General features: G+C 39.9%; 1 protein-coding gene across 1 annotated transcript; it reads right to left on the bottom strand.

The window, feature by feature from the left end:
- Window positions 1-403: 403 nt before the first annotated feature.
- On the bottom strand, window positions 404-20192 carry MYRFL (myelin regulatory factor-like). Its single transcript, XM_011976628.1, has 9 exons — window positions 20182-20192; window positions 16636-16709; window positions 16487-16540; window positions 16190-16369; window positions 6954-7016; window positions 6242-6329; window positions 1154-1274; window positions 802-876; window positions 404-681 (listed from the first exon to the last, which is right to left on the bottom strand). Exons 1-9 carry the CDS (start codon window positions 20190-20192, stop codon window positions 595-597), a joined length of 753 nt encoding a protein of 250 aa, XP_011832018.1. The 3' UTR covers window positions 404-594.
- Between the last annotated feature and the right edge of the window lie 3849 nt (window positions 20193-24041).

Raw genomic sequence — 24041 nt, 5'->3', positions numbered from 1 at the left:
AGAGTTGCAATTGTTTCCCTTGAATCCACTTTATTAACAAACTACATTCTGTACCCTAGTGTATGTGTTTATACAACACACACGCACACACACACACACACACACACACACAGAGGACAATTTGCCTAAATGCGAGCTCAGCATCAGATACCACCCCCCACAACTCCTCGACATACCATATCACACATTCTCAAGAGTCTATGTTTAGTGGGCCAAAGTGGACATGGCCCTTTTGGTTTTTTTCAAAAGCTTTAAAATACATTAAAACAAAGTAGAGGCTAGACCTGCTTATTTTGAGCTCACAACTTCCTTAATACCCAAAATAGTATTTTTAAATTCAACAGAACTGCTTCCTCCAGGAAATGTTTTCTTCATAGTCATGGCAAAATCAAACATCACATTATTTCAAGTTTCAGCAAACATTTTATTCTCCTCATTAATGTCTCAAAACTGTTGGAAGCTAAAGCCTGAAAAAGTCCTTTAGTAATAAACGTAAATGTTTTACAAAGAAGAAAAAAGAAGTTGCAAGAGGATGTCCGTTTCTGTTAAATGTATTCCTATTTTCCTTTGGTAAAGTCCCCAAACTTGAACAAATTAGGCACAGCGTCGATAGAAGTAAAAGAAGTAATCGGTGAAGAATATTCCAGCAAAATAAGGATCAGTTGAACAGTCAGCTAAATCCTGTCAGGAAAGGAGAAAAAAAGAGGAAGATTAATGTAAAAATGAACTGTGGTTAAAGTGATTTTTTTTTTATTGCTCAATTTCTTTCTCACTGAAAAGAAAAAGAAAAAGCAAGCTTACCGGTGCAGCTACGCGTAAATGGAACATGCTGTCAGAAAACAGGGCTACAGGGAGGCTCCAAATGTGCTGATATCCCTAAATAATTAATAAAAGAGGATCCATTTCATACATGCATTTGACAGTCAGTAGGAAAGAGTACAGGCTGAAAAAGCGTTTCTTCAATGACTGTAGGAGAAGTATCGGGATCACAGCTTTTGATGGGTGTTGCTAGAACAGTCGGCAGATTCATAAGGACACAAGGAAGAGACTGAGCCAAACCCTGTGACTAGGGTTGGCCAGGGAGGGAAAACACTGGCAATTGGTTCAATGTATCCCTCTCTCAGCGGGGAACAGAGGAGGCAGAAAACATTACCTGTGTCATCTCCTGGGAGATTTCTCTGTGGCTTTCCATCCCTTTGGTTTCCCTTTTACTATGGAAACATATATTTCCAAGGGTGAATTTGCACTGGAAGACTATCAATGGCTCTGTTGTGCTTCAAGAGACAAAGAAAAGAAAGAGCACATGAAAAAGCAGTTACCAGCTTCTGCTAGGATACACCTTGATAAGAAGAGGGTCTAATGGGAACATAACTAGGAAATCCATTCAGAGTTCACAATAGGCATTGTATTACACGAAGCTCACTGATGCCAATAGGCCAGCTCACATCTCATTACTACAAAAAGAAACCCAATCTCAGATGGCTACTGAAATAGTATATGATGGTGTCTTTTTTTCTTTCTTTTCTTTTTATTTTATTTTTTCACAGAGACAAGGTCTCGCTATGTTGCCCAGGCTGGTTTCAAACACCTGGGCTCAAGCAACCCTAATGCCTCAGCCACCCAAAGTGCTGGGATTACAGACATTAGCCTGGCTGTGTATGATAGTTTTTAAAACCTAATCTTACATCAAAACTTATCTGCATATGTGTTTTTTATAATTTTTGGATATATTCCTTCTCTTTCCACTGGCACTGAGTTTGCATTTATCTGAAGCTTTCAGGATTTTTGATTTTGCAAATTCCGGGTCTAGGCGGATACTGTTTAAAATAAAAAGGCAAATACATACAGGTAGGAGTTTGGGAGTGAGTCCTATCAGAAATCACTAGATTTTAAAGCTATTGAAAGTCTGCAAGAATGTATGGTTCTTCTCTGGAGGTTGGCCCGTTAATCATCATCAAGAGGATGCGATCTATTTGTCTTTGGGAACAATCATTTTGCACGAGTTAGGGCAACCTACAATCTCGGTTAAGTGTATGTGTTATTTTTAAGTCATCCGTTTTATAAAAAATGGTTTGTAAACTAAAAGTCCTGATTTAGCCACTGAAGGTGATCTACCACTTCAGGAGATATAGCATATAACCTTGTTTCCTTCCACTAAAAGCCAGAAATGAGTAAGAAAATGTTATTCTGGTTACTCAAGGAATGCTAGATAATAGTATTTTCAGTTTATAACAATAGTACATTTAGCTTTTGCTCTGCCTTGAAATATGGTAGGTTCTGAGTCACAAAATATTAGCTGCTTAAAAGAAACCTTTCCAAGGCAAGCAGTTAGGTTGAGTGACATTCGTTCCTCACAGAGGCAAAGTGGATGAGAAAAAGAGTATGAAGCCTGAGTGAGACGGAGGAAGAGGCAGAAGGCATGCGGTGAAGGATGGAGGAGGAAAACAGAGCTGGGCAAGCAGAGGGAGAGAGGGGAGGACAGAGGGAAGGGAAAGAGTGATAGAAAAGGAAGGGAAGAAGAAAGGAAATGTGGAGGGGGATGGAAAGAAGAGACTAAAATCAGGAGGCACAAAAAACCATTTATCTTCATGGAAAGTAGCTCATTGCATAATTTTTTAGTGGAAGGTCTTTAAGTGCCATAATCATTTAAAATATCTGATAAGAATAGGTTAAGTTAGAGTTTTGTGATTTAGGAGGAAAGGTAGTCCTAATAAAAGCTAACATTTACTGTGTGCTTATGGTATGTCAGGAAAGGGCAGTGTCCTTACATGTCTCATCTCACTGGGGAGGCAGGACAGGACAGTGATGGCTGAGAGGATGGACTGAATTTGAAGCCCAGCTCCATCACTTACTACCTGTGATTTTCAGAACGTGTGTGTGTGTGTGTGTGTGTGTGTGTGTGTTTTACATGTTCTGAAACTCTAAACCCAAGTGTCTCCATCTCAAAAATATAAACTAGGGGAAAAAAAAAACAACTGGGAGGGTTGCTGTGAGGATTTTATGACCCAGTATTAAAGTGTAGCATATAGTCTGTGCTCAGCAAATGGCAGTTACTAATTTCACCATTATTAATAATTCTCACAGCAGCTCTATGTGCTATGGTGTAATGTAATACTTACATTACAGATAAAGAAACAGTAGCTCAAAGAAGATAAGTGGCTTGTACAAGATCACAGAATTAGTAAGTGACAGAATCCTTGGACCCTGGTCTGTCCAATTCCAAACTCTGGTTCCTTTTTTTTTTTTCCTGTCTTTTGGAAAATAGGAGTGGTATCTGCATTAACATTGCTACCAGGAGCTGTGTATCTTGCCATAGGGGGCATGTTATTACTCTTGTTCCCATTCCAATTCTCTCTCACCAAGTGAGAGAGTCAGGGGAAGTCTACAGCTTGTGAGCATCAAACCAAAATCACTCCCACTTTGTAGGCATGGGTATAGAGTTTAGAGCCCTTCCATTGCCTGAAGAAAGCCCGGATGATCACAGCCCTCATTTTGAAAACCTTTCCCTCAAATGGCCCACCTCTCAAACCATCATCAGTTAACACAAACTGATAGCTTTCTGCCTCTTAACGTACTGACCAAATTGTGAAGTAAATCCAGACTTGCCATTCAACTAATGATAAAAATGAAATTATTTTTACAGCCATGCACTTACTTTATTTCCAGAGAGAACTTGACATTGGTGGGTGTGTGTTTATTAACAGGAATATTGTAATTATAATTTCCAGATCTAATTATGGAAAAAAAAATAAAACCACAAATCAAAATATGTAGGAAAGTCTTCAAAGGGCTTTTTGCTACTCATTATATACTATAAAAACAGTGAAATATTATATAGTAAATAATAAATATAGAAAATTGAGTTCAACCTAGTATCATTTTTTGTTGTTGTTTTTAGGATATACCTGTCAAATTTCAGAGTGATCTCTTTCAGGTCTTAATATAAAATGTACCATAAAAAGTTACAGTTTTTTAGAACACACAGAAACAAAAATGATGGAAAGTCTAATCCCAGACCAGGAAATGCCTTTTTCACACAGGAAATGACTTTAGTCCCCTTTAAAGAGACACAGATTTCTGAAGACAAACGAAGCAAAGGCTCAAACTAACAATGCCCCTAGAAATAATAAATACATTTTTTCTATCCTAAATCACTCCCTTTTGAGCAACACTGGGAGGAAATATCAGGTACTTTCAGAATCTGAATCTGCTAAAATTGTTCTAATTCTAATTACCATTTAGTAATGGAGAAGATTGCAAGACAAGTGCTTATACATAGATCCCCCCACACCTTTCAGAGAGATACTTGGATAAAAGGGAAATTTCTTTGATTCGTATTGTAATGAAAAACTCCAGCAAAAAGACATATGGTCTCTAAAACAAGTTCTCCTTATGACCTGACCATCCCTTGAATTATATGGAAAAACAACTTAAAATCAGATTGATGGGAAAAAGAGTCAGTCATTTTATTTTTAAGTAATGCTAAACTAAGTTGCTAAAAAGGTAAAAAGCAAAAGTAAAGGAAATGGAAAGATCTTGCATTTTGCATTGGATAGGTATATTACAACAAAACGAAACATTATACACCTTGAATATAAACAATTTTTGCTTGTCAATTATACATCAATACAGCTGAAAATAACAAGAGTGCAACTTGCACACCAAATTGAGAACAGTGTTATTTCAGTGAATCAACGTATTTTTTAAAATAGAAAGATCTGCATTGGGATCAGGAGCAGTTTGTTTGACTGGGGGAAGCTTAGATAAACGGAATTCATTTCCTGAGATGTCTCTCCCATTATCTGCATGCTTCACAGCAACCCAACTCAGTTTTGAAAGTATCCCCATCTTATAGCTGAGAAATGGGTATTCGGGGAGAATAAACATCTTGTCAAAGTTCTAGGACTTGAACTTGAATCATCTGACTCTTCACTATGTCATCTTACCACTTTAATTAATATCTGTATCTGCCACTTACAGGTGATCTTAGGCAAACTTTTTCAAGTATAACTGAAATTTAACTACAAAACAGGGATAAATTATACCAACCTCATAGGGATTTTGTGAGAATTCAATGAGATCATGAACACAGAGGTCATAAATAAATCATAAAGCATCATACATGTTACTTTTATAACTCACAGCCATCATCAACTTAAAGCCCAAGTTATATCAGGTTGGAAAAGAAATGAGGCTGAAAACCCACAGGATTTATGACACTAGTTCAAGTTATAGGCCTTGCCTTTAATCTAGCAGGTGCCTAAGAAACAGTTGTCAAACTAAGAAAAATAACTCTCCCATTCCGTGTGTGTGTGTGTGTGTGTGTGTGTGTGTGTGTGTCCGGGTTGCACTCTGTCATCCAGGCTGGAGTACAGTGGTGCAAACACACAGCTCACTGCAGCCTTGACCTCCTGGGCTCAAGAGATCCTCCCACCTTAGCTTCCCAATTAGCTGGGACCACAGGTGTGTACCATCATGCCCAGCTAATTTTTTTTTTTTTTTTTTGGTAGAGATAGGATCTCATCATGTTGCCCAGGCTGGTCTTGACCTTGAACTCCTGGGCTCAAGCAGTCCTCCTGCCTCAGTCTCCCAAAGTGCTGAAATTATAGGTGTGAACCATCACGCCCAGCCCTCTCCAATCTTAATCCCTACAACTGGCACACTGTACTCTTTGAAGCAACTTGCACCATCTGCTTCTAGATGTATCATTACCTTGATACAGGTAATAAGGCATACCTGTAATCCATAAGGAGATGGATGTTGCTGATAACTTTTGCTATATCTGATTTTTCCCTCCTATCTGAAAAGCTAAGTTATATTTTTTCAGCAATTAAAATAATGATATCCCTTGTTATTAAAATATACAAAGTTAGCTCACTTGTAACTTGGAGCCATCAGCAACAATGTCTTTCTTGTCTATAAAATTAACTGGCAGCTCTGTGCCCTTAATATGTGCCCTCAGAGAGTCAGGAACAGAACTGCTCCCTAGGCTTTCTGCTTTGGACTTATCCATTAAACCAGAAGACTGGAATAACTGGGGCTGTGGCTTATTGACATTTGCTAATACCAACCGTTTTATGATTCTTTCTTCCACCATGTAATAAAGATGTTTTCACTTAAGGAGCAATGTAAGCACACATTGATTTTATCATGTAGCTTTAGCTTCCACTGCAGTCTTAAAAACCCAGAGCCATGGGTAAATTCCAGAAACAACCAGGGCATGCTGGGGAGGCTTACCCACCCGCACTGGAGGCTTCGACTGCAATACTGATGATCTATTATTTGCTGGATTTCCATAATCTGAATAGAACTGATCGTTGTATCAATCCCTGAATTGAGAAGAAATAGACAAAAGAAAATAAACTCTTCTGAAAGGGAAAAGAATATTGTATTCCAGCCACAGTCCTCAAATTACACAATGGGAAGTAAGAGTTTCCCAGGTAAAGAGATTCCATTTGTATTCGAATGGAAAAAAAAAAAAGGAGGAAAAGGAAGGGGAGAAGGCCTTTTGGGGGGTTATAGTACATTTTAGAAAAACTAATAAAAACTCAGGCTCCAATAAACATCCCCTATAACATTCAAAAGAATTTCTGGACCATGGAAGTCCTACTAAATCAAAATTTATTGAAAATGGAGGGTGCAATATGAAATGCAATCTGTTTCAGAACACAGAAAACAAACTATAGTCAGAATAGAAGAAGAGGGCAGGAAGTTTGAACAAATTATGAACATCCATGGAGATCAACCACAACTTGTCTGACAGTGAGTGACCATTTCTAATGCCTCATTAGTGGTTAGGGTGGCATCAATTACAACACACAGTCCCATGGATATACGTGGCAGGCAGGCTGCAGCCTTTGTCCCTGCTCCTCACTCCAGCAATGCTTTTACAACTTGTTAGTCTGCCTGGCTCCACAAAGCCAAAGAATACTGTCACTTAAATGTCAACTTACAGTCACTCCTCCAGTCAGGGCCGCTAAGAGCATTTCTTGCCAAGAACGATTTGCTTTTGTCTTCTGAAAAGAAAACAAGTCTGTCAATCTTGAAGACTTGTTCAGGAGAAGAGAAGAAACCCCATGTGTGACCTAGCTCATCTCTGTGAGTTGAGTGCTCCCCACCCTTTCTGTCTCCCATCCTTCAACCCATCTAATCTCTATCCTATTTCTTACAGATCTAGTTTATTCTCCCCCTTCTGCAAGAAGTCATCTGTTATGGACTAAATTGGGTCCCCCTTCCCAGCTACCAAATTCAAATGTATATGGTGAAGCCTTATCCCCCCAGTACCTCAGAATGTGACTGTTTTTTGATAGGGTCTTTAAAGCAGTGATTAAGTTAAAATAGGCTGTCAAGGTGGGCTCTAATATAATCTGACCTGTGTCCGTGTAAGAGCAGAAGATTAGGAGTCGGGCACGGTGGCTCACACCTGTAATCCCAGCACTCTGGGAGGCCAAGGCGGGCAGATCACTTGAGATCAGGAGTTCAAGACTAGCCTAACCAACATGGAAAAACCCCGTCTCTACTAAAAAATATAAAATTAGCCAGGCATTGTGACACATGCCTCTAATCCCAGCTACTCGGGAGGCTGAGGCAGGAGAATCACTTGAACCTGGGAGGTGGAGGTTGCGGTGAGCCAAGATCGCACCATTGCACTCCAGCCTGGACAATAAGAGTAAAACTCTGTCTCAAAAAAAAAAAAAAAAAAGCAGAAGATTAGGACACACAGGGAGACCCTAGGGCTATGTGTGCACAGAGGAAAAATCACGTGAAGACACAGCAAGTTGATAGTCATCTGCAGACCAAGGAGAGAAGTCTCAGAAGAAATCAGACCTGCTGACACCTTGGTCTTGGACTTCCAGCCACCAGAACTGTGAGAAAATAAATATCTGTTGTTTAAGTCACCCAGTCAGTGGTATTCTGTTATGACGGCAAAGTGGACTAAGAAACCATCCCTAACTAGGTCTGCAGTTCACAGATTCTGCCTTTCCAATGCCATAGCATTTATTACTGAACCGTCAATGCAATCATCAACCAGTGATATATCTGTCACCATACTGAAGGGCATATTACCTCTGTATTATTACTTAACTTTTCAAGTATTTCTGCCCTTTCCTGACAATTCCAGAATAGGGAACGTCTACTAACATTCTTTGAATCCTCTGTAACCCCTGGCATAATGTCTTGCTCAATCTATGGAAACCATCTTTCTTTGATTAATGACAAGCTAATGATAGTTTTATTTCCTATCTAGCTTATGAATGAACATTGTTAATTGAAATTATTATCTTTAGATTATCTGGATTCTTTTATATCCATCTTAATATTGCTATCTCAGGATTACACATACTAATGTAAAAAAAGAAATAAATAACCAAGGAATCTCTGTTTGAACACCTCCAGTGACAAGGGACTCCCTGCCCATTCTTCTGCTGGGCAATGCTAAATACCAGTTTTCCCTTTTATTGAGCTAGCATCTGCCCTCCTGTTGATCTTCTTTTGATCCTGATATTACTTCTTGAGTGAGTATAACAGGCCCTAAAGTCAACTTCTCTGCTCAACTGAAGCCTAGCTCATATGAAGTTGCAAAGGAGTAGAGACATACTCATTAGTCATATTTATTTTTCTGAGTGAAAGCAAAGGCTATGAAAGATATAACATCTGGAAACTAGTAAGGAGAAAGAACTATTCCTGGAGATCCCAGTAGAAAGCATGGAGATGGGAGATGGACTGTTTCATGGAATAATCCCTTTAGAGTCGAGTCCCGGTAGCACCAGGGCCTAGCATCAAATGTATATTGGTCCCTATTGGTTTTTCAACCCTGCCTACTTCTGTGACCTCTCTGCTGCTTAATATAGCCTGTTAAAATAGAGAATAGGTTCAAGGGCAGTCAAGAGAGTGGGTAAAAATGAAGAAAAATAGGAGCAAGACTATCCCTACAGTAAAATAATGAAACATTAACCTTCTTCATACAAATAGAGTTTGTGGTCTCTAAAGATAAGCAAAACTTATAAAAAAAAAATTGAGCATGCCTTCCCAATTGCTTAATAACTTGAATATGAAATGTTAGAGGAAATTCTGTGGGACATATATTTTTGCATTGAAGGATAGCGATATAATTACACCTACTATTTATTGATGCCTACGCTTCACTGAGCATTGTTCTGAATGCCTTACAAAAGTCCAAGAGGGAGGTTATCCCTGCTTGACAGATAAGCTAAGTGAGGCACTAAGGACTCAGCTTGTAGACAGGAATGAGGAGTTTCCCATTCAAACCATCTGATTCCAGAGGCCACAATTTTGCTATTCCGGGAATACGTGAAATGTGATCCATGTAGGAAAAAAATTGAGCTTAAAGTCTAAGGCAGAGGTGTCCAATCTTCTGGCTTCCCTAGGCCACATTGGAAGAGATTAATTGTCTTGGGCCACACATAAAATACACTAACACTAATGATAGCTGAAAGGCTTTAAAAAAATTACAAAAAAAATCTCATAATGTTTTAAGAAAGTTTACAAATTTATGTTGAGCTGCATTCAAAGCCGTCCTCGGCCGCATGTGGTCCATGGGCCGCAGGTTGGACAAGCTTGGTCTAAAGTAAGGCCTGAGATGCAGCCAGCTGAAAGGAGGAATCAGGCTGCTGGGGTGGGGCCAGAGCAGGCTTGTAGGGAGGGAGCCCAGGGAGTGGCTAGGCTCCTGTCATCACCCAAAAGGCATTTTAAATGCAATTTTGAAAAGGTAACCATTCAGATGAATGTTGTTAAGGCTATTTTTTTAATGTATCTTTTTAAAGTAGATAGTGAAAGCAATCATTTAGTGGGTTGCTAAGTATGCCTAACAAAATAACTTTATGAAGTTTTGGCAGTCTTTTTTTTTTTTTAATTTGCAGATTTAGGTCTATGTTCAAGTTTCAGTATCCAATTTCAGGATAGAAAGCAAAAGACAATACTTGGGGACAATCACTCCTAAACATCCCTATCCTGGTTATAACTCCTCTCACTAGGTGGAAGGACTAGTTTACTTAACCATTCACCTAACTGTGGGCTCCTTGAAGACTACATCCTGTTCACTGTTGTATCCCAGATAGGGTAATGCTGGGCTCACAGTGGTGCTCAATGAATATGGGTGAAAGGATGGAAGGAAGAGAGCCAGGGAAAGAGGAAGGAAAAGAAGAGGGAAGGCCAATTTAACCTCTAAAAAACTTTCCTCTTACACATTCACAGGGAAATTTCCCAGGGGAATGGTGCAGAGGGATGCTGAGAATGAACATGGGAAGCTAGACTCCTTTACTCTATTAGCAAAAGGAAGCAAAACAGAACTGGAAGGCAGGGTGAGTGTCTGAGCCCAACATGGTGCTTTCCATTAAGAAGAAATGGGTCCTGATACATGAGGAGTTTCTAGAAAACTGAATATTTATTTTCCTTTACATGTGAACACATACGCTGCCAAAAAGACCTCCAGATTTCTTGGATTCTAGCTATTCCAGTAATAATTTCCAAATACGTTTCTACTACAAGTTTTGCTTAAGATGGCTTCCACAGAAGGTTATAATTTTACAAGGCAAATGAGGCATAAAAAGAAGTGGAAACCAGGACTTTTCTATCCTGTGTGTTTTCTTCTCCTACCTTTTGTCCTACTTGTCTGTTGAATTTGCAGAAAAATAGCTCATTATAAATTTTGGCAATAGAACTACAGATTTGCCTTATTCCACAGAACTGTGTTTTCAGGTCCTGGAGACATAAAACCCTACGGATACGATTGAGTACCCGGTGGGGTAACGTTTTCTTTAAAAAAAAAAAAAAAAAAAAAAAAAACAGCAATAAATAGGTGGGACAGCAATAAATAGGTGGGAATAAGGAAAGATAATCTTGCAGATCAGAATTATAAAAATGATTTTTTCAAATGCAAGAAATAAAATTTAAATCTCCCGTAAAACACCTTCCATTTGACACTTCTCTGAAACAAGATTATTTGACTCTGAAAGGCTGGTTATAGGAAAACCATAAATCTTCCAGTAGTCATACAGGAAGTTATAAAAGCATACTGTCAGTACCTTCTAGGGTTGATCTCATTTTACAAATGCCTTCCAGTGATATTCATTATAAGCTTCATATAGTACATTCCCTGAGGTTTTCATTATAAAGTTGGAGATATATTTCACAATTGGTGGATGAGCTCTCCCAATAAACTAAATTAGAAACTTCTGGAGAGTAAAGATTTAGGATGGTGCCCAACAAAAGCATACTCCTGTCATGGTAGAAGGTATATATTGCACTACTTGTAAGACTGTATTGGCGGCTGAGTCCAGTACAGCATCTTGGATACCTTTCTCTTCCCTTCATTGAACCAGACTCATGTGCTATGAAGAAGCCAATGAGCCCCACTAGTCAATGGCTGAGTCCTTTAACACAGGGCACCATTTTCTTCTGGCCATTCACTTTTCTCAGAGTCGTGGTCTCCAAAACAAAATGAACATGAATTCCAGATATTTTTTAAATCTTCACCAACTCTAATATATTCTACAGAATTCCATAGATGCTTTTCTCCACAGGCTCGTTACTTTTTAATATCTAACTCTCTTGTCTACTTAAATCTTTACTGGTTCCATGGATTAAAATCTAATTCATCACATTCAGATGGTTCCTTAAAGTAGAAGCTCAATATTCCAAAATACTCACTTTCCACTTCCTGATTAGTCTTACCCAAACTTTTTATTAAGTGAGGCGGAGTGGGAGAGATAACCTTTCTAAAAGACACTTTACACAGATAAGATCAACTTTGGCCCAAAAGAAGAATAATGACACGAGCTCAGTATGTCATAAAAATGCTGATTTCCCTTCGCTTATTTTATTATAGTCTTATTCCTCAGGAGGAGGCTCATAAATGTGTTTAGGGGTTTAGTAAACTGTTAGATATTACTCTGCATCCCACTGAGAGCTTTCCTAAGTTTTTTGTTGTTGTTGTTGTTGTTACTCTTGAATTTCTTTTTTATTTTTATTCCTTAATTTTTAATTGGTCTTTAATGCCTTAGAAACATCTGGCTGAAAAGAATAGTTTCCTAGACTTTTCCTCTTTTGTATTTAGAAGGCTGCTGTTATACAGTACCCTGAACAGAGGGGAAGAGTAAACCAGCAGCAGAAGAGAAGAGGCTTTGCTCAGACTCGAAAATATCCCACATCAGGGACATTGCAATGGACAGAGGCAAACTTACCAGGAGGAGCCAGAAAGGGCCATAGAGTGGATACTTTCTGTACCTTCTAGAGTTGATCTCAGGTACACGCACATCCCATGTCCAAATCAATGGAGGCAGGATGGCAAATGGGAAGGAACCCAGGACAGGGAAGCGGGGGACCCAGATTTCAATTCCAACTTTTCTAGAAACTCAACTGAGGAATCTTAAGCAAGGTCCAGTGCCTCCATTTCATCAGCTGCAAAATGGGTAATTTGATATAAATCAGCAGTTCTCCTGACATGGGGTCCTTGGAACCTTGGGTGATTGCATAAAGGGGTCTGTAGTGCTATCTGTAGACTTGAAAAGCAACATCTCTCCTGTAGATTTGTACTATTTTTCAAACGCCACTGTTGGAGTAATAAAAACAATTCAGTTAAAAGCTTAACTGAATTTATAGTTACATTTGCCCTTCATGTATTTTCTCAATCACATCATTGTGAAAGTATGCTTATAGTGGATTCTCAGGGCCAAAAAGTCAGGTGCCACTTGCATAGCTGTTCTCTGAGATTCTGTGACTAAATCTCCAAAAGTTTTTGGGTTTTCTGAAGACAAAAGTGAATCAAACATTTGAATCCTTTCCATTTTTCTCCAGTTGACAAAAGCAAGAGGCAACAACTTTCCCAGTGTATCACAGAGCCTAGTAAGGCAGAACATAAATTTCATTTGTAGTCAAAGAAGCTGTTAGTTCTGTCTGGGTGGACACAGCCTGGCACCATGGAGCAAATTTTCTTTCCTTAGGAGTCACTTCTTTCTTTAGGATTTACATAGCTATAGAAACAAGAGGAGCAGACACTCATCTTGTTGAGCAGACACTCATCTTGTTTCTAGGCTACTGTTTTTAGGGGAACATTTCTAAAAACAACAATAAATGAGTATACATTTGGAAGAATTGTATATAATCTTATGGACATGATTACACTTGTAGCCCTTGATCAAGTTTCTGTAATTTTTTTAACATGAAAATCCGTATTGGCACAGAGAGCAACAAGCCTCGATCTGGTTTAATAATGGTTGTTCCTCCCAATACAGTGATGCATTGCTTAACTACATGATCCTGTGAAATATGTCATTAGGCAATTTCATTGTTGTAGAAACAAGATGAGTGTCTGCTCATCTTGTTTCTAGGCTATTGTTTTTAGGGGAACATTTCTAAAAACAATAATAAATTAGTATACATTTGGAAGAATTATATATAATCTTACGGACATGATTACACTTGTAGCCCTTGACTGAGTTCCTATAATTTTTTTAACATGAAAATTCTGCATTGTCACAGAGAGCAAAAAGCCTTGATCTGGTTTAAAAAGGGCTGTTCCTCCCAATACAGTCATGCATTGCTTAACTACATGAATATGTGAGATACGTCATTAGGCAATTTCATTGTTGTACAAACATCACAAAGTGTACTTTACAAACCTAGACTGTACAGCCTACTACACACCTAGGCTATATTGCTTCTTGGCTGCAAACCTGTACAGCATTATACTGTAAATACTGTAGGCAATTGTAACACAATGGTAAGTATTTGTGTATCTGAATATATCTAAACGTAGAAAGGGTACAGTAAAAAATAAAGTATAAAAGACAAAAACTAGTCCACCTGTACAGGGAATTTACCATGAATGGGGCTTGCAGGGCTAGAAGTTGCTCTGAGTCAATTAGTGAGTGACTGGTGAGTGAATCTGAAGGCCTGGGATACTACTGTAGACTTTATAAACACCATACATTTAGGCTATACTAAATTTATTTTTTAAATTTTCTTTCTTCAATAAATAATTAACCTTAGCTTACTGCAATTTTTTTACTTTATAAACTTCTACATTTTAAGAAACTTTTTGACTCTTGCAATAACACTTAGCTTAAAACGCAAACGCATTGTACAATTGTACAAAGATATTTTCTTTCTTCATAATTTTATTTTATAAGCTTTTTCTATTAAATTTTTCTTTTACTTTTAAACTTTTTCATTAGAAACTAAAGTACAAATACACACATTAGCCTGGCCTATACAGGGTCAGGATCATCAAGACGTCACCAGGCAATAAGAATTTTTCAGCTCAATTATTATCTTATGGGGCCACTAGTATACATATGGTCCGTTGTTGACTGAAACATGTGGCACATGACTATATTCCCTTGATGTGAACAGCTGGTTACTTCAGAAATGAACTTGTTCAGCGGTCAAGAAACCCTTGAAAATGAAGAGTGGACCAGTCTACGACCTCTTCCTATTCAGTATCTGTTATTAGTACATCTCTCATAGGTGAGATGGTCTCTTCCGAGGACTGCTTTCAGAAAAGAACTTCAAGTGTCTCCAGCATGGGCTCCCAAAGTAAGAAAAGTGTTTACCAGCCACAAGGTTCCATGTGCTTTCACAAGGGATAAAAGCCTTGGGGATTTCTGTGGTAGTTCTAGATTTTTTCATATTTAAAAATATTGAGAATAAGATGACTGAAATGAATTCCTTTATTTAAAATGAAGCTTTAGTTTTACTCTATAGGGATGCATCTGCTCCTAAGTTCAATCAAAAATAGTTTTCATGAGAAAAGCTCAATGCTTCCTATTGCTGTAGTGAAAGAACTCTGTGTCTCAGCTTCCTCACTGGAAAAAAATTGGGATCATAATGGCACCTCTCTTGTAGGCTTGTGAAGATTAAATGATTTACTCATGTAAACTACTTATGACAGTACTTTGCATAGAGTAATACTTCATTACAACATGATAATCATGATGATGATGATGACAACTTGTAAGTTATTTAACCAAGACTAGGATATGCAATAATGTCAAAAGGGAAAGGAAATGACATTGCACCCCAACATTTCAACCACTGCCCATATTCTACGTCGGTCATTAGCACCACTTATAAGTATTCTGGTTCATCTTCTCCATACATGTTAGGTCTGTTCTTCCCCATCCGTTTTAAAATTAGACATGACCAATGTGACGTGACCTGCTTTGGCCAATAAAGTATAAGCAGAGGTAACATGTGTTATACCTAGGTGGAAGCTTTAAGAGCCAGTACATAATTTGCCTTGTTCTTTTACCACTACTATGGAGACTGTGGAAATAATTATTGTGATGGAATCTTCATCAGCTAGACTTTAAATGACATGATGACCAAGAACCCTCTTTTGATTCACATTTAATATATAGAGTGAGTCAGAATTAAATTTTTGCCATAAGAATCCACTGTTATTTGAGAGTTATTGTTATGACAGCATCCTAATCAATAAGCCACAGTAATATGTATCCTTATTAGCATCATCATTAATATTACTCTATTAATATGTGTATATAGAATAAATTTTTAAAAACAGTAATAAATTAGTATACATTTGGAAGACTTGTATATAATCTTATGGATATGATTACACTTGCAGTCCTTGATTAAGTTTCTATACTTTTTTTTACCATGAAAATTCTGTTACTTGAAAAACATTGGTATGTGTGTATGTATGTGTGTGTCCCTAGGAGGAAGAGGAAAAAGTTATTCTGAAAGTGGAATGCCAACCTTGTGTTTTTCACTGCCTTAAATCTCACCCTGAACTCTAAATTAGAGTTTCCAAAGTCTCTTACGTTTTGCCCTAGTTGGTTTGGGCAGAGAGCCCAGATACCACATCATTTTTAAAATTCTAAATGAGCCAAAAAAAAAATCCACCCACGTGCATGTAATTACTTCACTTGTGCTACTATTACTATCCTTGTTGGCAATGGACAAATGAGAACCTTTCACTTGGTGAGAATTACAAGTACTTGAATCAACCAAAATTTCATTCCTGGGCAAGGAACTGAATATTACAGATGATTGACAGTTTGTGTATTTGTGTTTTAAAGATTTTGCCACCCCAAATAGAAGCATGGAACCATTATCTGGAACCATTAATGATCATCTAAGTAAACTGTGACAAGAAAAACAACCTCAAGTTCAAAGCTCTAGTTGTTTCTCTTCGAACATCATTTACCTGACCATTGCCTCTGATGGAATTCCTTGTCTTCAGATTGTCTTTGCACAGGACTTGAAAAGACTTCTTTCATTCCCCAGATGGGGCAGCAATAAGTCTCCTGACATGGCAGGATTTCACAGAAAGTAATTTCAGGTACTTGTAAGGAGGCCGGTGTGGTTGCCAGGGATGTATTAGGTGCTGCAAGGCATTGGGCAGTGGGGAGGGGAAGCAAGAAGGTTAACCTGAAACGCTGGTTTCTTCTGTTGACAGTTCACTTGAAACCAGGTTTGAGGGTGAGGAATGTGAAGCCTTTACCTGAGGAGGAGGCTGTGGACAGCAGAGCCGGCTCCTGAGAGCTTGTGGTATTGCCGGAGAAAAAGAATGAAATGATTAATGAACGAGGCCTGCAAAAATCCTTCTCTCCAAAGGAATTTTAGGCCAGAAAATTGAACTGAACTCTCACCTTGGAGGGAGATTTGGGACACGTCGGTCTTGATCTTTTAAGCTAAGTATATAAAGGGCGACTATCGTCAAAGCACTGTCAAAAAAAAAAAAAAAGCATTATGTGGCAGATTTGTTTCCAGATATATCTCACACATCCAGCTGGCCAGAGATGTACTCTCACAGGCCACACAGATGGGAGCAGGGGGGAGGGGGTGGCCTCGGCTGACAGAAACACCATGGAAACCAGCACAGTTATGCTTTTCTGCCCTGGAGAGAAAAAGCCCTCAGCTTCCTGGAGCGCAGAGGCTCCTGGGACACTCCATGCTGATGGATTTTTTCCACAGAGCAGCCCCCCAGCCCTGGCAAGCTGTCTCAGAGGCGCCTGTCACTACTGAAAGATTACAAGAGGAAGCATGTAAGTGGCTGGAGGCAACTGCTCCTTGCAGGAAAGAGTCAGAGCCCAGTTTGCATCCCACTGGTGGAGGGCATCGGCACTGTCGCATCGGGAGATGGAAGGCAGCACAGGTCTAGTCAGCTGTGGAGGCCAAACCCTCTGGCTGCTTCTCTGACATCTTCCTTCCGGCTGCCTGTCTTTTCAGAGCACAATACACTGAATAGGTCAGAGGAAGGAAAAGAACTGCAAGAAAGTATTTGTTTCCACACTGTGAGACTTCAAAACAATGAGGATGTCTTCTCCCCCATGACCGGAACTTATATAAACAAATGGAAGCTTTTCTTAAGAGTTCCGAACCTTGGGAAGCTATTCCCAACAATCCTCATGCATCCAAATACTTCGTGTTCTCCTCTTTGGGAGACATCTTTAGAACCCTCTCACAAGTCACACAGAAAGTCTGCTGATGGCTTTACAGCTCCATTTTGTGCTAGGCTTGAAAGAGTTACCTGACTTGACTTCTTGCCAGCTTGACTTCACACCCAGTTTTCCAAACTTGACTCCTCATTATTTTGCTTCCTATCAAAGGTGCTGGATTTACCATTATTACGATACACAAGAAAACTGTGCCATATGTGCTCATAAAGAACAAATTCCCAAAGTGTTCTCAGCAGCAGCTGGTTACTGGCCAGCAGCCACAGCTCTGCCTGGGAAAAGTGTTGCTGAACCCCAAAGATGCTGTCAGATAGAATTTATAGTGTCATCGTGGCAACTGTTTGCTGTGGTCCAGTTAATAGAGGCAGGAGGCAGAGAAATCCTAGGCAGACAGGATTGGGTCCCCAGTGAAACTCCACCTTAAAGCCAAAAACAGCCTGAAACCCACAGCCCAGAGTGAGAACTTCTATTCCTGTTTTCCCACTCTCTCCCAAGTGGGTCTTTCTGAATAATACCTTTTAACCAATCGAATGCTGCCTTTTCCAATAATACCTATGGCCTGCCCTGCCCCTATCCTGTGCCTATAAAAACCCCAGACTCAGTCAGTAGAGACAGAGATAACCTGACTTTGGGGAAGAGATGACCTGACTTCAGGGAAGAGACAACTTGATTTTGGGGAAGATGACCTGAACTTTCCATCCCCTTTTCAGCTCCCCTCTTTGCTGAGAGCTGTTTTCTTTGCTCAATAAAATTATCTGCTTTCATCACCCTTCAATCATCAGCATGACCTCATTCTTCTTAGACACTGGACAAGAGCTTGGGACTCACCGAGCATGGGTACCAAGAAAGGCTGTATCATTGACCCTTTGCCCTCACCAGTGGTGGGCAGCTGCCCCATGTGACAAAGCCAGGGGTCAACTAAACTGCTAACACTCTGCTGTGCATTGGGCTGCAGATGGCAGAGCTAAAAGCACTAATTAGCACACTAACACCCGCTCTGGGGTTTCGGGGTCCCAGGAACTCTTACCAGGGCACTGCCACATTCCCCTTGGGGTGACATGCCTGGACTGGCTACGGGCCTTGCATGGAGCTTGCTCCTGTATCAGCACCTGGAGTGGCCGACCAAACCTGCACTCACTCTCTCATGTGCTCCCACTCAGCAGCACAGCGAGCCAAGTAGATGGGGCACTGCTGCTGTGAGTCCAGCAAAAAGGCTGAGAAAAATCCTGTGTCACAGTCTCCCCTTCTTTGTTCTCCTACCTCTCCCACGCTCCATCTCCCCATTCCAATTCTAAAATACTCTTTATGATTTGTGTCCAGCATCTGCCTCAACACAAAGCCCAGAAAACTTCTAGGACATCTTTGGACATCTTTTCCATTCTTTGGAGGCAAACCCTGGTTTTGATCCTACTCAGGTGTACCACATGCCAGAAGCAAGATAGTAAGCCTAACACCTACCATCTGCAGTCTTAGTGGTAAACAATATTGGAAATAATAAGATCTAATAAGTATGTTTAAAAAGCAGGCTCTTTACCTTACAATTAGACTTCTTATAACTTTTCTACCGGACTGGGGAATCTGTGTCTCCAGAGAATGCTAAGTATGTCCACTAAGATAGAGGTTCACACTCTTCCTGAGTTGGGAATCCCAGCAGGAGAAGACAAGCACACCTGGGAGAATAAGAAAAGTGCGAAGGCTTCTAATGGGAATTCTAGGTAGTGGTGTCAAATACTTGGGTGTCTCCCTCCAGTGGGCAGTAGCAAGTCACAAGCGAAAACACTAAGGAACAAGAAGGGCACTGATAAAACTACACTATCTTCTGTAGCTGGGATGCGGCTTTAGGTCAAGCAACTGGAAGCACTTTGAGACCACAGCTTGCTTTGCCCCTGAGAATAATTGTCTCCCCTAAGACAGGCCCCAGAAGCCAGTCCTTTCCCAGGCTAACAAAGCATTTTTTGAGTGACAGATAAATATCCTTTCACCATGTGAATAGTCCGACTAAGAAAAAACCAGGTGCACTCAAAGGCCCAGAGAAGACAGGCAAGAGAACACAGCAAGATGACCAGGTCTCAAAGGCCCAGTGTGGTGGGGGAGGGGAATCATAGCAGCAGAAGCCTAGAGACCTGAGAAAGGGCCCTGCATCCTAGCAAAGGCCTGCCTTTGCGGGCTGCAGAGGAGGGATGGCATCAAAAATTGCCCAATTTGCATAGCAAATACTGCTGTCCTCACTGTATTTGCTCGATTTAACTGCTTAGTAGATTTGGCTACAATTCCATCACATGGTATAGCTTGGTGTCCCTTTGGTGAAAAGTCTTCACTGAAGAATCCAGGAGAGTTACCATAAATATGAGTGACCAAGGGAGAGTGGATTATACTTGATTTCCTATTTACTTCTTTCTCCAAGGTCAACAGAAAAGAAAACAGAATTTGCAAAGCTAAGAAAGATACACATACACACACACACACACACACATATGAAAGGCACAGTTTGTTGCTAAACATAGCAGTTAATTGAAAAAAAATCATGTCATATTTAAGGCAGAAAGCCTGTGCTTTTTTCTTCAAAATAAGAGTTTTCAAAAAGGGTTCCCTCATTTCTACGCTATCAAAGTTCAGGGCCTAGTTTAAAGGGCTTCTTGTCTTCAAAGTAAACAGGCAAGTCCCCAGTTCATATGTGATAAAAGAAACATGGGAAGGAACAAAAGAGCTTGACATGGCATAACAGTGAAGTTTTTCTTACCAAAATGCCATCACAGCAATCAGAGTTATAACCAAGGTCTGGAAAACCCAATTAGGACACGCCCGTCTTTTTCCTGAAAGATAAACCTATAAAAAGGTTCAGTAATGAGCAGTGATAAATTAGTAACTCTAACTGTGAGAAGGGAGCCTGGAGAATTGCTCCCAGCACGGGTATTTGCTGCTGTCTTGGGATAGTTTGAGTGCTTGCCTCAATTTACATCTCTTTCCTCCTCCCTGCCTCTCTGAAAACAACATTCTTTCAAAGTCTATCTCAAGTACCTCCCTTTCCTTGAAATTCCAAGCTACAGCAATCTCCCTTTTCCCAGACATCCTGCAGACAATGATCTTTACCAGTCATTGGGCACTTATCTTTGCAGTTTTATGAGAAAGGGGGACCTGAGGCGAGATGTTGTCAGACCACAGATGTCCATCTCTTTGAGTAGGATACTTTTGAAAATCAAAAGATCTTTGAGACATGAAGAGATGAATTCCAATGAAATGATTTCAGGTATCATGACAAATGATGAAAAAGGTTTTTATAGAATGAAATCCCACTAAACGCTTTTTAAAATTATAACACCAGTATTCAATTTTTCACCTCTATATACAGATATCTCTGGGCCTGTGTCTTATTTATTCTCATATTCATTCTACAATATTTATTGAGCAGCATTATGTACAACACTATAGGAGACATGAAAATTAGTAAATTATAGTCTCCAGTATGTGAATGAGACAAAACTTTAGGACTGACACATATTGGCATACAAACTTGCATATGGGGAAGCCAAGAGCTACAGAATGACAGCTCTGCAATTGCTGGGGAATCTGGCTGAAGAGATAGGAGTTTTCTGCCCACTTAAATGAGGTGCTACTTAAATATGAGTTTCCTATAAATGCAATAAGGAGTACTATGCCTGCTGCCTTCTGGGGATATAGGATAGAGTCATGCTTTTGGTTATTAGGGTATTAGAATAAAGTGGTAATAGTTTTTAATTGGTTCTTGGTTTAATTTATTGGGTACAATAAGGTGATAATAATTTCAAATTCGTTCTTGGTTTAATTTATTGGGCTAGCTATCTGACTAAAGCAAATGTTCTTCCATGTAGTATAGGGTAGGGGTGTAGGATTCACTATACCATTTTTACCAAGTACACTATCCCTTAGGGCTATTGTAACTGAGCCATCCATAAGTACAGCTGGAAGCTGTTGTGATGACCAAGAAGTCAATGGCTTATACTGTTCTGAGGTCTCACAGAAACTGTTCTGAGGACATCTTAATAGTGTACTGCGCAGAGGAGAAACTCAATGAAATTTGTTGAATTGACTGGAATTAAATAGGACTAGTCTCAGGGTAAGTGCTTTCCCCTTCAATCTACCCTCACAGCTACTGAATTATTTTAAGTCTCCATGCTTTTCCTCAAAATCCTTTGGCCGAATATAGAGAAATGGCCTAAGACCTGGAGTCAGACTTACAGTTGAGTCTTCAAGTTATCTAAATGTCATTGATCCTCATTTTCCTTATCAATAAAATAGGAATAATAAAATAATACCTGCTTACTTTTCAGAGTTATTAGGTATATCCAATAAACAGTGTAATGTCTCTCAAATTAAGGTGTGCATAGAATTGCTACGGTGCTTGAGAAAACCCTAAATGCCCTAAATGTAAAATTCTTATTCAATAGGTTTTATTTGGGGGAGAGTAGGGACTGGGAACCTGTAAGAGGTAGGACAATAAAAAGTATTTACCCATGTTCATTTTTTTTTCTTAGATAGGGTCTTGCTCTGTCACCAAAGCTGGAGTGCAATGGCATAATTTTGCCTCACTGCAGCCTCTACCACCTGGGCTCAAGCGATCCTCCCACCTCAGCCTCCCTAGTAACTGCAACTACAGCCATCAAACCCAGTTAATTTTTTAATTTTTTGTAGAGATGGGGTCTCACTGTGTTGTCCAGGCTAGTCTTGAACTCCTGGGCTCAAGTGATCCACCCACTCTGGCCTCCCAAAGTGTTAGGATTACAAGCGTGAGCCACCATGCCCAGCCATCTTCATTCTTTCCTTTTCCCTCTCCTCCTCCAAATAGTCAGTGAATTCTTATTTGAATCCTGGGGAGCTTCCTATCTCATCCTGAGTCCTACGTATAGCCAGAATGGCCCACCTACCTCTTGGAGGTGGAGAAAGAGAAGGAAAAAAGAGGAACCCTACTGATTGAATGAGAGCTACATCAGGAGACTTCAATCTTCCTCCAGAATGAACACCATCTTGGCCAGCATTGGGAGCCGTGTGGAAGTAAAGGCAGGGCCCAGTCAGGCTTCTTACCATCTGGTAAGACCCACTAACTGCCCACAGCATCAATTTGCTCATTAACAAGACCCCCACCCTACTCCAGAATACCACTCCCCACTCACACACAAGCATTTCAATGACCCACAGAGTCCCCAAGGAACAGAGGACACCTAGGAGATGGGTGGTAGCATGGAAGTAAAAGTCAACCTCACAGGAAGAGCTCAGATCTCTTAGCAGGTCAGCACAGAGGGAACAAGCACTTTAGTTATCTGTATTTTATTGAGCTCCCTGGACAAGCCTGAAATGAGATTCGCTAAAATACTGAGTTTGAACACATTAATAACAACTATTATGTAGCACTTACTATGTGCCATGCAAATGTTTTACATATATCAATTTATTTAATCCTCACAATAATCCTCTACAACCCTATGAAGCAAGTACCTTTATCAACCCCATTTTAAAAATAGGGAAAATGAGACACAGGAAGGCTAAGTTTCTTTCTCAAGATCACACAGCTAATAAATCACACAGCCAGGAATTTGAACCCCCCAAAACTTGGCTCCAGAATCTATGCTCTTAACCGCAATGCTATGCTGCCTCCTTTTTACTGTCTGTTTTTACAGAAAGGAAACTATACAACTTAGATATTGCTGTTATTCAAAAGGCCTTCATGGCTTCTTTATTTTCAGCCCTATCTTCCACTATCTTCCCTAAACAACTCCCACCTAATCCTTCAAGGAAGCCATTTCCAGCCACCAGACTTTCATTTATGCCATTCCATCTGTAACTTCTCCTTCAATTTCATCGCTGTCTAGCCAAAGCTTACTCCTCCTTTAAGGCTCAACTCTCATAAACCTCCTGACACTCTGAGCCTCTGCAGCACTGATGACATCCACGTACAACTGTTCTTTGTATTTTCTTCCAATCTTCCCTGGCTACAATGCAGTTCCTTAGAAGAGATCTGACTCACCCTTTCTGCCTCCCACAGGCCCTCTACAGTGACAGCAAGAGGTCTCTGAGTTGAATGGGTGCTCTTTAAGGCCTACATGAGTCCCCGACCCTGGGACCACACCTCAGCTTATACCCCACCCACATACCCAAGACACTGAACCACTTAATGTTTTTTAATGTAAGTTGTCATACTTCAGGGAATATTTTCATACTGGGCTCTCCACTCAGGTATTCATCTGACAAATATTTCTTGAGTGCCTACTTCGTGCTAGTCCTAGTGACATGAGAATGAGGAAGGCAGACACAGAGCCTGCTCTCATGGGCCATATATTCTAGTTAATATTCTGAGATAACTGCAAAATAAAGAGAATCTCTTATTTTGCAAGATGGGAGCTACAGAGATTACAGGTGACCAAACTGCATCTATCAGGGCTGCCATGGATGTGGATACCATTCCCTCTGTCCCACTGAAAATTATTTAGTCCAAAGGGTACCTTTCCTACACAATATTTTTCGTGTTTTGTGTTTATTGAGTAACCTACTAAGTGCTGAGTGCTGTGCAGAGCTGTAGCTCCTTAATCCTCATTTAAATCCTATCAACAATCTGTGTAAATACTATAA

Source organism: Mandrillus leucophaeus, unplaced genomic scaffold (genome assembly GCF_000951045.1).
Source record: "Mandrillus leucophaeus isolate KB7577 unplaced genomic scaffold, Mleu.le_1.0 Scaffold169, whole genome shotgun sequence".
Lineage (NCBI taxonomy): Eukaryota > Metazoa > Chordata > Mammalia > Primates > Cercopithecidae > Mandrillus > Mandrillus leucophaeus.
The sequence above is the reverse complement of the archived record's forward strand: the minus strand, read 5'-3'. Positions and strand labels throughout refer to the sequence as shown.